The following is a 17461-nucleotide window of genomic DNA, read 5'->3' on the forward strand; positions in this document are numbered from 1 at the left end:
TACCACGATCTTACTGGAGGGATGGGACCACCCCCAGGCCAAGTTACTGAGTAACAGAGGGAGGAGAGCGGCACAGCACAGCTTGCTCCTATCACAGGAGGATCTCCCACATTCAAATACAGAGCAAATACTCCACTTAAACACTGGAAAGGGCAGGGAAATGCAGATGAAAGGGAGAAAAGTGAACATGAGACACACATCAGCCTGTTTCCCATCTATGGGAAGAAAATCCTGTTCCAAACGTGGGCCATAGTCTTTGCTTACAAGCAGGGCAGAATTTCTACAGCTGAGTTCTCCCCTTAATCTCAGCCTCTTCTGCATGCAAGACAAACCCATCTCCAAGGAATGGGCATCCCCAAAGGCCACACGCTGTGCCACGATGCTACAGCTACACGACTGACTCCAGCTCTCACTGTGATTGCAGTGTCCAAGCATTTCTCACGCAGGGGTGCAGAGGTTTGGATCCCCCATAGACCAGCATGGCGTAGAAAATGAGAGACGAGCCCAAGGCTGTGAGTTGAGGTCTGTGCTGACCCTACTCTGCCTCCAGGGGTCTGGCTGAGGGGATTTGTTCAGGCTCATCCCTAACAAAAAGGCAGGACAGTTCACCTCTAGTCTCATTGTGGACATATCTACACACACACACCCCCAAGCACACTCACACGCTCATTCACACACCCTCAAGCCTCTGGCTTGCTCTGTAACATCAACCTTACATTTATTTACAGCTTACTCTGAGAAATCTGTGCAATTTCAGCCAATCAAGCTCCCAACAAACCCTATATGGCATTTTCAGTCTCTGCTTCACATTTAAACGTTGAATGTCTTTTTCAACCAACAAAACTGATGAGAAAAAGGTAGCAGCATTTATGAAAAGATGAAGGTTTATAACAACAATTAAAAAAAAAAAAAAAAAGGTACCATTATCCCATTACGGAGCATTACTGTAGGGACTGAACAGAGAAGCTAGTGTTTGGATAGACCATGCCACAAAATGGTTATCACCTTTTTGTGTGCGTGTTGGATCTGAAAAGGAAAGAGCACCTGAAACGTGAACAGTCCTCGTAAGCGTGTGCGCTTTTTGCTTTCGCTCGTGATCCGGCAGAAGTGCGAAACTTGCTTGGTTTTCTTCTTCTCTTTTTCCTCTTTTTTTTTTTTTTTTTAAGTATTTTTTTAATCCTTTTAAATTTTTTTTTCTTCCTTTTTTTAATTTGTTTGTTTTTTTTTTTTCCTCTTTTTTTTGGCAAAGTGCAACCACACCTGGTTACCACAGTTTTGACATGGCTGAAGGTGCAAGTGTGACGAGAAACCTTGAGATCAGTTCAGGGTTCCCCTGCAGTTCTCAGAGCCACAGAGACATGGGATTTTTACATCCTCAATTGGAAACTTGTAGTCGTAGGTAATTTCCTCGTTCACATTGATGTGCTGCTTGGAGTAGATGACGATCTTCTTTTGGGACTCCACCGTGATCACTTTAGCATAACAATTTGGCTGCAAGGGTGACAGAACAGGTAATGATTTAGGTTCCCAGACTCCACACAATTACTCCAAGATAAAATAAAACAAGACAGTCCTTCCCCTTGACAGCCTCGGCCATGCTTCCAGAGCCTGGACCCAGGGGAAGCCTGGAGAGGGAGGCATGGAGCCAGACAACAGAGCAGCCCTCCTTGTGCTGCTCCAAAATATCCACATTCCAGTCATTTGTGGAGCAAAGGAGCCTGGATGATGCTCCACCAAATTTGTCACAGGTTAAGAGCAGCTCAGTGCTTAACAATTTGGCCAGGCAGCCAAACTGAGGGCAGATTGCAGCACGAAGCAGAGGGGAAAGCAGATTCTCTGCCTGCCAAGGCAGGGAATACTTTTCCCAAGTGGACACTATAAGGAGACTGTTCCCACAGAATAACAGTGCTAAAACTTGGTATGTTTTAAGGAAATATTTGTTAGAGATGCTTCCTCAGTGTTCAGCAGGGACAGGAGGACTCTCAGTGCTCTGCCTCCACGTGTGTCATTCCTCAGGTCTCTCCAATCTCTTTACACTTCTTTAGACCCTGCTCTGACCTGCTGCAGCTCATTAATGTTTAATCATAACCCTGTGACCCCCTGCCACTTCTGAACAGCCCAAGGACTGCGCGGGCTCCTCAGTGTGCCGGAGCACACGCGGGAGCGCGACACTCACGTTGCAGCTGTGATTGATGAACCGGGCGAAGTTTCCGCATTTCGTGGCGTCGATGATGGTGTCGTGATCGACCCTGAACATGTAACTGCTGCCAATGCCCTCGTCCTCGTAGCGCTTCTCACGCATGTCAGCAATGACCTGCAGGAAACCCCACGGGCAGGGTCAGCACACGCCACACAAGTGCCCCGTGAGCGGTGACCTGCACAACCTGAGCTGTGCTTGTGCCAGGCAACAGGTATTTAATATGATCACAGTCACCCCAAGGGAACACAGGCCTTACTCAAAACACAGCTCAGGGTGGGCTTCTTAAGAAGGATTCTCCTGACTGCTTAGTTTTTATGGGTTGTTTAAAGTCCCACCCTTGTATCTCCAAACCATACGTCAACCTCTGTGCAGCCCATGGAGCTGACACCTTACAGCAGAACTCCAACCCCCACTGGAATACACTTCTTCCAAGGCTGGTTTTTGCTCACATTTCACCCACAGTCCAGCTTACCTGCCTGATGTTCTGACCCACGTATTCGATCACCATCTCATCAGCTGCAATGGGCTCCATAGCAAAAAGGCCCCAGTCGTGAATGTGGCTCTTACAGAATTTTAGTTTTTTCTTCCGGAACTGCATGAAGAAAACACCCCAAAACCCCAACCCTGAATTAGCCACAGCACAAGAAGGGAAAGGATGTCCCTGGGTCCAAAATCTGCAGCCTGGGGTGACCTACCTTGAGCTGGTTGAACTTGAGCAGGTCACTGTCACAGCTACCAGTGAAGGAGGAGAGGAGCCTGCGTTGCTCTGATCGCCTCTCGGAACCAGCCCGGGTGGAAGCATGAGGTTGGGCAGGGATGCTCATACCCTGAGAGGACAAATGGGTGATCAAAGCTGACCCAACACCCTGCAGGCTCCCTGTCAGCAACGCCTTGTGCTACAACACATCACCACAGAACACGTGACATCAAACACTAACACCTCCCATGCAGCTCCTGGGTGATCAGCTTGACACAGGCGTAGCAACAGCTTCCCCTCCCTCCTTGCCAAAAGGCAGGAAGCACCCACTTGATAAAACCAAATCCCATTCACACCTGGCACTGAGCAGAGGATTCCTCACCTGTGTGTCAGCTGGAGGCTCCTCTGCAAAAGCTCGGCTATTGTTGAGGTATTTAAGTTTGTCCTTCTTATCAATTTTGTAATAGCCTTCACTTCGTGCACAGCCCGTCACGTGCTCCCGCATCCCATCGTCCCGCTTCTTTTTCTTGGGGGTAGAAAAGCTAGTAGGTGGGAAGAAGTTAAGGAGGAAAACAGCCAGAGGCGGACACCAGACTAAACTTGCCACAGTTACATGGAGCTAACACTGGGAGCTTGGACAATTAGGAAGGGTTTGGGGGGGTTGCAAAAAATAACAATACTACTGAAAAATAAAAAAAACAAACCATCACCGGAGCCCACATGCCCACAGGAAAACCAAGCACCGCCTTTCCTTCTTAGTCACGTGCCTTGGGAAACTAAAGCAAAGAAACAGTGAAAAATTTAACTTTTAAAGGTTAAGCTGTCAAGAGAAACCTGTTTGAGAAAGGATTTCCCCACAGCACCCACCACGTACCCAGGCAGCAGCTGGATGTACCATTTGCTCTGGTTTGAGTGACTCGCTTCTGTTCTGCCTCCAGGAACTCCCTGCAGCCACCCCAAGCTCTGAGGACACCACATGGACCTCACAGCAGCGACATTCCCCTCTGAGCGGGGCCAGGAGCGGCACAGAGGGGCAAGAGATGCTCCTCACCCCAAAGGGTTTGGAGAGATCTCGGTAAATCAGCCCCTTCAGACCCTGATGGGAAGGGGAAAACCCTCGGCACACATTTCAAACCTTCAGGTTTGAAGGCACCTTCAGGGCTTTGGCTTCTGGAAGGACTATGGAGCAAAACTACTTCCAGCTCACCCCAAAAACACAGCCATAAAGCCTATGATGATTGAGATTGACCCAAAAACATATCCTTAACAGCAGAAATTGAAGCAGAGGGACCATAAAAAGCAAGAGGTGATGGCCTCAAAACCAGAGTGCTGAGTGTGAGTTTGCTGCAAAGCAGGTGAACCTGCAGGAACTTTCACACCCATCACACAGTGTGGCACAGGATGAACCAGCAACCGGCTGCAGGTGATTTTTAAAAGGTTCAAAAAGTGACTGTGATTTTGCTGTTACAGTAATCTTCATCAACAGGGAAACAGATTTAAAGTATTTTCACTGTGGGTTTTGTTAGTTATCACTGACTATTTTAAGCAGTTTGGGCTTTTTTGGTTTTGCTTTCCTGTCTTGCAGGGAGCAAGGGACAAGAAATTTGAACTCCACACAATCTCTAGCAACACATGGGGTGGTGTGTTTGTCTTCTTCAACACATAAATCCTTCCTAAAAACAGTACTGGAGAGTTCTGAGGTTTTTAGGACAGCCTTTTAGGCTCTGCTCTGGAGATCACTCCTGGTGGCTGCACACACAAAGAGTCTTGTTCTGACACAGCCTGTGTGTCCCAAAAACGCTCCTGAAGGTTCAAAGCCCCTGATTGCCAGACCAGGGGCAGGGAGGGAGGGGATGGGGCCAGACCTTCCCCACTAGCACCAGCTGGTGCAACATGTGCTCCTCACTGCAGCACCAGCAGCACATTCCCCATCCGTCCTGGACACGTGTCTGGCCCTAACGAGCCACTTAGAAATCAGTGATTTTATCAGTATTTCAAACCCAATGCAAGTTAAAAAGCTGCTAGAACCACTCTTAACTCAGCATTGTGGGCACAGATGGTGGAGATTATTTTTACAACAAGTTTTAGCCCCAAGTGAAAGCTCTGTATGTACAGACCAGAAATTCCACAGCCAAGCTGGAAAAAAAGTCTGGCTATGTGCAGACAGAAGCTTCTCCAACTAGGAAGGAAAACTCCCCAGCAGAGGTGCCTACAGACGGTCCCTGTAGTCCCAGTCTGAACATGCAGCAGGAACAGCCACTTCTGCAGTATTTTTGTATTGCAGCTTCGCAGAATAAACAGCCCCAAATCCCCTCTGCTATTCTCGTAAGCAACTGCTTCTCCCACCAACCAAATTAGTCCTTTGCACCTGAAGTCCTACCCAGCGACCATCTCGTGCATCTCACACGTGCTGTGTAACGCTGAGAAAGGATATAAGGATGGAATACCCACAGGGTGTCATTGAGCCAGTCCATGCCATTGTCCTGCTGCAACAGGCGGTCATATGTGATACACATGAATTTGATATCTTCCTCGTCTATGCCCCCGTTCCAAATGTCATACAAAATGGTCATCTCCTCAAACTCGGAGCGCGGCCTGAACTGAGGCCGGGGTGGGGAATACTCTGGGGAAGGGATCACCGGGAGGTCCTCAGATGTTTTCTTCTGCCTTCGCCACTGTCTTTTAGGTTTAGCTTCTTCTTCCTTGAAGTCTTCATTCCACTGGTTCTCCAGTTCCTTAAATGGCAGTTTCTCCGCAACTGTCTCAGCTGCTATTTTCTCATGGAAACCGTCATTCCTGAAGTCCAGGGTGACGGCTTCAGGGTCTTTCAGTCCATAGTAAGCATCAGGATGTCCACTCAAGAGCTCTTTGCCCACAGGACCTTCCACCAAGGCCACTGGCACGGGAGGAGGTTCTATGGGTTTGCCTGAGTACACATCCAAGGAGAGGACAGAGGGTGGTGACCGTCTTGGCCGACCCGGCCTCCTTTTGGGAAGAACAGAAGGTGGTGGGGGGGGAGGAAGAATAGAAGCCCCGGGGGGTACTTCTGGTGAGAGCAAACCAGATTTTACTTCTGCCTTGCATTCCTCAATGGGCATTCTTCCATCTCCATGCAGGCATGGCAGGGCTGCTACAGGTATTGGCTCATCAGGTGGCAAACCCATGTCCATGTGGAAATCTGCTTGGGGGGGGCTGGCGAAGGGGATAGGAGAAGGAACACTGTTCATGCTGATCGTAAGGGAAGCACCAAGAGGCTCTTTAAAGGGTTTCTCATCCAGCTCATCCTCTGACTGTTTCTTGCCAGACAGAAGGCAAGGAATGGTAGCACCAGCCTCTGGGAAAGTGGGTGTGAAATTGAAATCTCTCCCAGGAGTCCGAGGAATGCCACTGTTAATGCCAGGAGATTGGGATGGGTAGGAAAAGGGGCTCCCTGGGACTTGAGGGGAACTGAGGGTCAAGCTGCTTCCTGTAAGGGGAGCATCACTTCCTGGCGTGGCTGGAACAGTGTCCGTGCTCTGCGACTTTGCAAGAGGGTGTGAAGACTTGGCCAAAATGTCCCGCCCAGGAGTCCTCGGAATCTCCTCTTCCACAGACGTTTTGGTCACCATTAATTGTTCAGGGAACTTTTCTGGAGGGACTAAAGATTCCTCCTTACCGGGAGTCGATGGCAAGGGAAGCATGGAGGATGGCACCTTGTGGGCTGGAAGCAAAAGAGTGTCAGTCTCCGAGTGGATCATCACCTCCCGTCCCGGCGTGCGGGGCAGCCGCTCGTCCTCCTCCGCTGCCGAGGCCAGCTTTGGTTTAGCACGAGCTTCTGAGCTGCTGTCGTCAGATTTGCCAAAGAAGCTGCTTTTGTTGGGCAGAGGTTCTCCGAAGACTCCCACTGGAGTGGAAATACAGAGCGTCGCCTCCTCATCTTGAGATTCAGGCTTTGGACCTTCCTGGACCTCTGGCTCCAGCATGGAAGTGGGTTCGGATTCTTCCTCTGAAATGGGAAAAGAGAGGAAAATCAAGAGCTTTGCTTCCACTTGCCAGTAAAGGCGTGTTTAAGATGCCACGGTTAGAGAACAGCTCAATTCCACTGGGAGGCTTAAAAACGCCAATGCTTTACATTTTGGAGGCACGGAGTGTGGAGTAATTAGACACTACCACAGGCATTCCTAATGGACCATAAAAAACCCGCACTATTAATTTGAGGATTAGCTACAACACAGACCAGAACGAAGGTTTTCTGCTTTCAAAATCCCTGACAACCTTTTGTACAGACATAAAAAGATTCAGCAGATTGTGGGGCGAGGACTTTGGAAGAGAGCTCCTGGAGCCTCGAGCTATCAGCTTGTCTGATGTGGGAAGGTAAACTCATTGCAAGGCCAAGGAGCACCCTCAGCTCTCCAAGGAGGGAGTGGTGAAGGGAGGAGCAGAACAGTCTTGAACAACACACGAAGGAAACGGGAAGCCCTTGTAATGAATGAGGAGACACTCAGATGGTATCAATGAGGCAATTTATATGCTGCTCTCCCTGCAGCAGCCTCATTTGTCTGGAGTTTATTTACTCACTTAGGGCCAGGTCCAAAAGGAATCATCGGTGAAATCTTGTTAGGCAGCTCAAAATAACATTTTTAAGTGGGAGAGCAAAAGGAGGTGAAAATGCCTGGAGAACTGGAAGGGAAGAATTCCTCATTTGTGCTGAACGAACCAGAGAGTGGCTGGAGAAGAGTCTGAGCCCTTCTCAGAAGGGTCTGGGCTGCTCAAGAAGAATGTGGCAGTTTGAGCTTGTTCCCACAGCTTACCGGGAAAGCTCATTCCACATGTGAAGGTGCCCAAGTGCAGGTGTTCCCAAATTTGTGTCCTTTCTACACACTGACCTGTTCTAGAAAGGGTTAGTGCAAAACCAGACCCATATAGCTTCCCAGTCACAAACTGCTTTGCTACTAAACCAAAAAAAAACCCAGTAGTGACACAGTAAGCACGGACTCCTGTTCTGTTTTAGCAGCCATGGCTTTTCTATCTTGAGCTTCAGCCACCACCCGATCCGTCACCCTTGGACGATGACAACTGTTCGGTTCCTGTAGGACACTAAACTGGCTCAGGATAAGATTCTGGATACAGTAACCACAGTATTTTTAGTAGCAGATGGCTTGTATAAAGCTCCTTACTAGGAAGGAAAGTTCAGCACAGACCTTTTTCCCTGTACAGATAATCCCAGCCTAGAGCCAAGAGGAAGGAAGAGAACATAGGAAATACAAACCCATGCATATTGGATACTGTGAGAAAATGTACTTGGAAATGTGGTAAACTGTGCCAGGGCACATGGAAAGGCATACCTGGCCTACAGATGGGAGAGAGAGCAAGTTTTGTCTCCTGGTCTCTTTCCATAACCAAGTGTTTCAGAGTTTCAGCAGCAAGAGATGCCCCTGTGATTTGGCCACATTCACTTTCCCCTGCTTTGATTTCTTCATGGCCTTCCTCTTTCACTGCCAAAGCTGGCTCGGTGAGTCCCAAGCCCGTTGCATCCATGTAGTCATCCACAGGATACAGCTCCAAAATAGTCTCCCTCTCGTCGTCAGGAATCTCATGACTGGCAGGTTCATGCTCTGTCTCAGTAACCATGGTTTCTCTGTCTTGATCTTCAGTCACCTCTTCCTCCTCTTCCTCCTCCTCATCTTCATCATCATCATCATCCTCATCATCGTCATCTGAGTCTGAACTTGACTCAAATTCAGAGGAGTCCTCACTTTCATCGGATGATTCAACTTCAGCCTTGGAAGATGAGGGACTTGCTACATCTACAAGAACAAATTACCATTAGTTCCACTTTCTGATCTAAATCAGGGGCAAATATCCCTTCCACACTGTAAGGGCGTGGAAACAGCAACAACAGCAGCATGTGGGTTTGAAGGAGTGGCCTCTCGATTTATTTATTTTTGCAGAGATTTATAAATCCTGCCTTTGGATGCTTACAGCAGTGACCATACAGCAGGCAGTTCCATGAGCAGTGCTGCCTGGCACCTTGCTCATGGGGATTGTACCTTCTACTGAGATTTTCTGCTGCCTTTACAAACAGATTTAAAAAGTAGAAACTACCAACTTCCAGAGCAGGAACTGATTGGCAGGACAGAAAGTTATTAGTGGCCAAATTACCCCTGTTTGAAATCCGGTCCCTTCTCCTCCCAGCCACTCGTGTTTCATAACACGAGCACACACTCAGCTGACTCTGCCCTCCTGCCAGGCTGGGCTGAGATCACTCAGGGGCTGGAGAGCTACTGCAAAGAGACCCACAGACTGAGGGATCGTGAAGTCTTGCAGGTAACAATTAAAAATACCTGTTACATCTTGTATAAAACTGCTCTCAGTGAAAGAAGGTGCACAAGTAGCAGAATCAGCTCACAAGTGCAGAAGGGAGATTCCAGCTGACCCTGCTGCTTCCACTGGAACTGCTTACCCTCCTCGGAGTCCTGCTCCTCCTCCTTGTCACTTGTGTCTATGCCCGTCTCCTCCTCCTCATCTTCATCCTCGTCATCGTCATCTTCATCCTCATCATCTTCATCCTCATCCTCCTCCTCTTCCTCCTTTGCAAGAAAGCATTGCCAAAAATGAACAGTGCCTGACCCTGTGACCTGACTGTCACTGTAGTAGCCACCAGTGGCTCCCAAGGAGGCTGATCAGAGAACCTGAAGAGGGAATGACCTTTACAGAGGCTCTCTGAGGACAGACCCCAACAGCAGCACTCATCTCCCAGAGAAGGGAACTTCGGCATCTGGCATTATCAGGCCCCCCTTTAATGACAGACAGCATGGAAAGTGCAGTCACAAACCAACACACCTTGCCAGGTGCTGCTTTCACCAAGCCTCCCTCTTCTTCCTGCTCTTCTTCCTTCTCCGAGGAGGATTCTTCCTCCTTCCCTGATGTCTCATCTCCCTCTTCTCCCTCACTGTCGAGCTCCAATGGCCTTGCTGGTCGCCGCCTCAGCCCCACTGCTTCTCCATCCTTCTTTGACAGGTCAGATGTGGTATCGGAAGCATCCCTGTCCCTCTCTGACTCTGAGGAGCAAAAACAGGATGGAAACTGCCATCAAATACCTCGCAAGGGAGGGAAAGAGTTAACTACACAAAGGAAACTTTTTCTCTGGGAAGATGGAAGTGACAGTCCCCAGGCTTACAGGGACTTGCTAATGTCACAGTGCAGGGGTGCAGAGTGCTGATGGCAAAATGTGGGTGGGTAAAGCTGACACACTCCAGGCAGAACAGCCAGGAGACATGGTACAACTGAGGTCAGGATAGGTAACCTGAATTTAATGCCTTTTTAATTGTTTTACAAAACCCTCCCTCTATACTCTGGCTTCAAAAACAGTTGTTAGTCTGAATCAATTTTAACTTGAATCCATGCTTTTATGCAAAACAAAGGGTATTCAAAGTTTTATCTTCTCTCTACTCTTCCCTGGTTGTAGGAAATAGTGTCAAGATATTTTCAAATAGATTTTTCTGGCAAAAAACTTTGTTTTCTTTTAAAATCGGATGCAGAGAAAACTGTTACATGCCCCAAGCAGTCCATGAACCCACCTGAGCTCCCTCTGCTGGGGCCCAGCAGAGATAAAATAGATTACAAGTTATTCTTAAAACGTGGGTCTTAAATTTCCCGCCAGTGAATTTAAGGTAACTGAACCCAGAGGAGCCATCTCCCAGCTCTCAGAGCTTTGTGAGGAGCAGGGCTTGGCTCAGATCCCTGACTCTGTGTTTAACTGTAAGCAAGGACACTGCTGTGAAGTTTAAAGGGATTCAGCTTGTGTGTGGTTTGCATCTGCTCTTGTGTTTCACACAAATGTGCTTTGCAAACCTTCATCTTCATCATCGACAGAAGTAGAAGGCCGGATTCTCTTCTGATCTCCTGCTGAGGCAGCTTCAGGTGGCTCCTTTCTTTTCACCTGAACAAAGGACACAATTAGCATTTCTGAAAGTTTAGAAACAGCAGAAATCAACTTCTTAAGCAAATTACCACTTCTTTGCTTTGCCACGGTCACTTACACTCAGAAACCAAGGGCCACTTCCCAGCTCTTGATCCCTTTATTTGCTTGCAAACAGAATTTCACTGCGAATGAAATTCTACCCCTTCAATTTGCATCAAAACACTCTGGGTACCAGCATGGGGCATGTCATCACCAGGTACTTTGAGGATGACAGAGAAAACTCTTGACAAATCCATGTGTCTGAGATGTAGCAGAACAGAAAGAGAGCCTAAGCCTAAGACATCTTAAACTACCTCAAAGCAAGTTTTATGCTAAATAAAGACTGCAGAATTTCTCATTCCAAATCTTTACTAGCACCTTTTGTGCATTCAAAATCCTAATTTCAGAGAAGCCCTCTACCCTCTCCCACCCCACTTTTTTTTTAAGATACTTTGAATTTTTACGCAAATGCTCTTTAAAATAGGTGACTCTATGTTGGTGAGTCTCAGTCTGCAAACTCACAGGAGACAGAGTTTAACCAGCTTCAGGTGAGATTCAGCTGCCAGACTGCCACACATTCCAAACAAAACAGTAACTGTGTAAAGCACTACAAGCATAAGTGTATTTTTACAACCATGCTGAAATGCTGTGCCCTAAACACAGGCAAATGTCCCATTTCTCTTGCAGAGCAGGGAAACCCTCTACAGACAATTCACACAGGTGGAAGATGAAAAGTAAGGCTGGGACAGAGGGTCCTTGCTCTGGTACTGGGGGGTTACAGCGATGTCAGAAGCAACCCCGTGAGTGAACACAGAGCAGAGTGAACAGCCTGAGGGCTGTGGGGCACAAACCCAGCCAGGCCTGTCCTCCTAAGGCTCCTCTGGGGAATGTCAGCATAAGGATGCCAGTTTTCTGTTTTCACCTTGAAGGATGGCAGCCGGATGGCCCCTCGTAGCCCAATGCCCAGGCCAATTGCCTCGTATCCCAGGCCTTCTCCCTTGTTCCAGTTCTCCAAAAGACAGGACGCGATTCGATCCTTCGGCTTTGGTTTTTCCTCCACTTCTCCTCCAGACTTCACTGGAGTGAGAGATGCCTGCAACAGAGAAAGCACACTTGAGAGGGGAAGCTTCCTGGGAAGGACACAAATCCTGGAAGCCATTTAGACAGTCAAAGTTTGGGAAATATCACTGCCCTGCCCAGGCATCCGTTTCTTTGAGGGCATATGAAGATGCCCCACATGGCCCCACATACTTGAAAGCAAACAGAGCTGCACACACACCTCTTACAAGTAACTTGAGTGTTCTTTAGGCAAGTCAGCCAGTGTGTTATCTACCTCCTTCGATAACCCACATAGCTGAAAGCAACTCCAGACCTTCCAGTGGGGAAGACCCTCCTTCTTTTGAGTGTAAGGCAAAATATAGTGCATCAAAAATTACACACATCCCTGTGTTTCCTTAGCAACCACAGCCCAAGCCCACAAAACCTGTCAGAAGGCTCCAGTGCTGGGAACAGGAAAATCAAAATATTCAGGTGAAACACAAAATTTGGTCACTGAACATACAGCCTCAACAAATCCCATTTCATCAGAGCTAAGGTGTGAAGGAAGAGCAGGAATTCAGACCCCTGCAGCTGTGGAGAGGTGGTCGAGCTAGGAGAGCATTACATGTGGTGGCACATCCCGCTCTGCCACCTCTTCCTGAGTGAAGGGCACTGGAGGTAACACTCATTTGCATCAGCCCATGGCACAACACCATCTAACAAGCTGTTTTTTCTTACACACTAACAGAGCTCGTGTGCTGGAGTGGGCTGTAATCACCGAGGAGGCAGCCTAAGCTCAGCTCTCCTGCTAATAAGGGATAAGACTAATGGGAATGCCGAGCAGAGAATCCAAGCGGCAGCACTCCGTGGCCAGGGATGACTGGTTATTCCTGGCACTCTGCTTAATGCATTTTACTCAGGCTTTCAAACCCAAACCCATCACTAGATTTGGGAACAGGGAAAAGCTTTCCCCTATCTTAGGTAGTAGACAAGGCCCATGGAATGTGCTGCCTTCTTTAGCAACGTGCTCCTTCGCAGCCTGCTCCCTGTAAATTTTCCATTCTGTCTGACACGGGACACCAGCTTTATCCTTGGGCCTTCCCACCTTTTGCCTATGGCACGATACCTCCTGGCAGTCAATCAGCTGCCTGAATTGATTCCTTTGATAGAATATAACAGCCAAAATCAGTGTGATGGTAAAGCACGTGGAGACCTGACCTCCAGCTGCCACCAAGGAGCCCAGCTGGCTCATCCTCACACATACACAGTAGAGAGGGACAGTTTAAGCTGAACAATTGTATTTAATTTTCTTGTGGCTGAGAAGGAATCCTGTCTCACTCCAATGCCAGGGGTGCCCAGTCTTAGAGAAAGGAGGCTCTGAAACCTGTGAGGTTTTTCTCCACACAACAGTAACATGTGGCCTGGCAGAAGCCTTTCCAGGCAGCGCCCTGGGGCAGAAATGGTTCTGGCATCTCTGTTCCTGGACAGAAAGCACACGTGGTTTTCCATGCAGCAGTTTCCTATTTTCAATTACACTGCTCACATCCAACATAACCTGTGGCAAGGACTGTGGCGAGTTGCTGTGGTACAGCCAGCTTCCCTTCCCAAAGTGAGTTACAAATTCCAGGTGAGGGAGGAACATGCCAAATCCAGCCATAGCTTGAGGTGTAAAAGAGCCTGAAGATCTGCCTTGACTTGCTTCTACTTCTTCAGTGCAGATGTCTGGTTTAAAACAATTTCTTGAGTATTTCAGTTGTTGCTTTTGCAACTATGTACTGGATCTGTTTCCTTCATCGCCCTGGAAACTCGGGGGCCTCCTCCAAAACTGTCAGCACACGCTCGCTGGCAGGGGGAAAAGCTCTGAGCATTAGTCAGAAGAGTGATGGTGTTTCTTGCTGCATGTCACACCAGCCAGCTCTGAGCCAGAGCAAATTACACTGTCATAAAACAGCTGTTAAGCAACAGCATTACCAACCTTCCAGAAAGCCAAGCAGCTCTCCCAGGCACCAGAGTTAACATGCAACTGGTTTACAAAAGCAGGTGGGGAAGATACTGCTCTGAAAACTGACATCTGAGACACAAGATCTATCTGCAGGCTGTGGCTTGGTTTGTTGTTACTTTTTCAATAATTCACTGTAACGGTGATTTCGAGGCTTGCATGAACCTTTCTGCAGTGTTACTTTTTTTTTTTTGGTAGTGACAAATTCACCACACATTAGATCACAGAGCTGTTTCCTGGCTGAGGTACACTTCAAATTGGGTGAGAAAGGATCAGATGATTCATGCAAAGCTGTTTTCTTAACTAATCCCTGGAACTCCTCACGTATTTGGCCAACGCTCAGCTTTTGAGTTAATTGCTGCTGTGAACATGCACTGAGGAGGTGGGAGAACTGGAAATACCCACAGACCTCATCACATGAAGTGGGGAACACAAAACAGCGACTTGGTGCTTTCAAACACTCCTCCTTTAGTTTTTTGGAGCTAAACTTGGTTCTGATGGCAAAGCAGCATGAAATACCTGCATGTACAGAGTGACACCATGGAAATAAGCCAGGTTCAATATCCAGGTGCTAAGCTGTCCCCAGGCAGGTGCCTGTAGTGACTGAGCACCTTCCAGATACCTGCAGGCTGAGTCTGGTGCTGCTGCCTACCCCAGCACACAGACCAGCCCCATGGGCATGCATGGAGCCAGGTGAGGGACAGGGACACGTGTGTCTCCCATTTAATTTCAGCAGTCTCCAGCAATGGGGTTCCTCACAGCAAAGCTACTCCATGGCTTTACTTTTTCCTTCCATTTTAGTTACCATAACAATTTAGGGTTGTGGGTTCTTTTAAAGTCAGTTCAGACCCCTGTTGATGCATGCCCTGGCCACAAGCACTAAGAACAGTTTAGGATCCAGCAGAGAGCACGTGAAAGCCTACCTTTGCCAGACGTTCCTTCTTGTCCCACCAGTCATCAAATGCCCGAAACGCCACCACTTCAACCATCTTGCGGTTCAGGTCCCTTTTCATGATAGCCTTGAGCTCCTTCACTATGACCAGGAGGACTCCATCCACAGTGGCTTTGTGGGGATCTTCCTTCTTCGGCTCATACCCCGGTGGTGGAACCGAGGGGTCAAACTTGGGCAGTGGGGGCCACTGCTGCCCACGGCCAAGAGCAGCTCCCATGGAGAAAGGGCGGTAGGGAGGGAGGTTCACAAACTGCATCCGGCCCGTCATGAAAGGGGGATACTGGTACGTGTTCTGTGCCTGCATCATGCGGCTCAGCATCTGAGTTTGCATCTGGAAGGACATGGGCATGCCACCCCACTGGTTGCCCAAGACACTTATCATATCCACCTGCATGACAGGGAACATGCCGGGATGGAAGGGAGGGAGCGGAGGCAGGATGTGCGGTGGGGGGACCCCAGGAGGGGCCGGGAGCGGCGGCGGGGGGACGGTGACGCGGGTGGGTGGGTGGAGGTGGCGGAGGCAGCGGTGGAGGCATCGGGAAGCCTGGTTGGGGAGGAGGCGGAGGAGGAAGAGGAGGGAATCCGGGTGGTGGCAGGGGGGGGATCGACGGGGCCATCACGGCCGTGTTGCTGACGGAGGAGTTCACCACAATGGTTTTGGCACATTCCGCGCTGGTGATGGGCGCTGGGTTGGTCTCGTCGTCGGAGATCTCCATGTCCTCCCCTGAGGAATGCTGACCCTGCGACAAAAGAGAGAGTAAAGGTGACCAGCACATTCCTTTTACGTTCAACACCGCAGGGCGGGAATGCTTCAAACAAAAGCTAAGTTTAACACACAGTTTAATTGGGAATAGGGGAAAGCGAGCCAGCGATGCTCTGAAAAGACAGGCCCCCGAGCAGCTGGTGCCTATTGAAGCTTTTCTCTTCCATGTCAGACCTCAGGAATCAGTGAGGTAAAAGCCTTCTAAAAGAGCATCAGTACAAACTGAACAAAACCCTCAGCTTCTATGGAACAGGAGGAATTGCTCCCATGCTCAGCAAAATACACACAATTCAAATGTCTTTCACTGCAAGACACATTCTCTCTCATTTGCATCTAATACTGACAGGTACATTACACTGTGAGTTTTTATTCCTTAGTCTCTCCATGCACAAAGAATTACCCTGTTTTTTAATTATAATCCATGGCTCATTTGCTGCCAACTCTTAACCTCTAATTGAGGAAAGACAACACTTCCACATGGCTGCTGCTAACTAAAAGTTGTCTCGACTAGACCACAGCAATTCAGGTAGGAAAAAAAGAGCCACAGATCTTGTTAAATTGCTTTTAAACATCAAAGTGATAAATGCTGGGATTCAAAGACATAGAATATGTCATGTTTTGGGGCAAAAGGATTACTTTCCTAGCCATAAGAAATACAGAGGTATAGAAAACGCTAAAACTATGTCCCACCTCCTTTGCCAAAGGGATGGAAACTGGACTGAAACAGAGGGTTCCTGCTTGCTCTGAAGTCTCAAAGCTGCCTGACTAGGTCTTGTAAAACAGAAAAGCCTCAGGAACCCAACAGCACATGGTCACACCTGCACACTGTGTCCTACAGGCACTTCAGTCCTCGAGGTGTCTCCAGCACCAAGAATCCACATGCATAACTGTCACATCCCTCAGGTACTGTTAAAACAAACCCCAATAAGAAATACAGCAACCCAACACTGCTGGAAGACATATCCACACACTGACAGTTTATCTAGGAAACAGGAATGGGGCTGATCTCTCACTAGAGTGATGACAGCAGACAGGACAGGGTCCCAGTAACCTTCTCCAAAAATATTTCTCACATTGCTGATCTCAGTAAAGACCATCCTCATGTCACCAGAGCCCTCCTGCTTGCTCTGGGAGCTGCAGGCTCCAGCCCAGCCAAGCCAGGAAAAGAACAGCATCAAGTGGTCTGCTAGTGCCTCTCTCTGTCACAATCCTGGCAAGAGTTTTGGAATCTGATGGCTGCTTTCAGCCAAATTTGACTGTAGATCCCAGAAATATTTATTATTTTCTCCATGTTTTGTGCCAGCAGGTACCTCTTCTGTCTGCTCTCCCACCAGTCACCCCACTTTGAAAGGAAAGAGCAGTGTCAGACACTGGAGAACCTGGAAGTTCTGAGGAGAGCTGCTGGGGAAGAAGCCTTTACGGAATCATGGAATATGCTGAGCTGGAAGAGGACCCACAAGGATCATCGAGTCCAACTCTGAGCCCTGCACAGGACACCCCAAGGGTCACAGCACATGCCTGAGAGCGTTGTCCAAACACTCCTTGAAGTCTGTCAGGCTTTGTTGGCAGTTCTCTCCCTGAAGCAGCTGTGATTTGATTTTTAACCTGTGAATCTTGCACTGGGGTACGGGAACAAAAGAAAGAACAGCTGAGTTGACTCTGCTATGAACTGCCACTGGGTGAAGCTGAGCAACCACAACTATCCAAATCACACCAAACACTTCATGTTTTATCAAAGGTCATCTCTGCTACAGCAGCCACCACCAGAGAGCAGGCTGAGCACGGCGCTCGCAGCAGCAGCTGTGCAAATCCTCCGTCCTGGCACCTCCCCTCGCCCGCCTTCCCCGCATTCCGCTGCAGCAGCACCCGG

General features: G+C 48.6%; 1 protein-coding gene across 1 annotated transcript in view; it reads right to left on the minus strand.

Annotated features, from left to right (window-relative positions):
* Window positions 1–1175: 1175 nt before the first annotated feature.
* SETD1B (SET domain containing 1B, histone lysine methyltransferase) overlaps window positions 1176–17461 on the minus strand; it is a 49582-nt gene continuing 33296 nt past the window's right edge. Inside the window, 13 exon segments of the mRNA XM_029961213.1 lie at window positions 1176–1491; window positions 2177–2314; window positions 2673–2792; window positions 2896–3027; window positions 3280–3446; window positions 5332–6882; window positions 8222–8683; window positions 9340–9466; window positions 9720–9937; window positions 10731–10818; window positions 11762–11932; window positions 14800–15322; window positions 15324–15568. Coding sequence (XP_029817073.1) covers window positions 1318–1491; window positions 2177–2314; window positions 2673–2792; window positions 2896–3027; window positions 3280–3446; window positions 5332–6882; window positions 8222–8683; window positions 9340–9466; window positions 9720–9937; window positions 10731–10818; window positions 11762–11932; window positions 14800–15322; window positions 15324–15568 — 4116 coding nt within the window. The 3' untranslated portion in view covers window positions 1176–1317.

This window comes from Manacus vitellinus, unplaced genomic scaffold, assembly GCF_001715985.3.
Source record: "Manacus vitellinus isolate BGI_N305 unplaced genomic scaffold, ASM171598v3 scaffold_31_pilon, whole genome shotgun sequence".
NCBI classification, from domain to species: domain Eukaryota; kingdom Metazoa; phylum Chordata; class Aves; order Passeriformes; family Pipridae; genus Manacus; species Manacus vitellinus.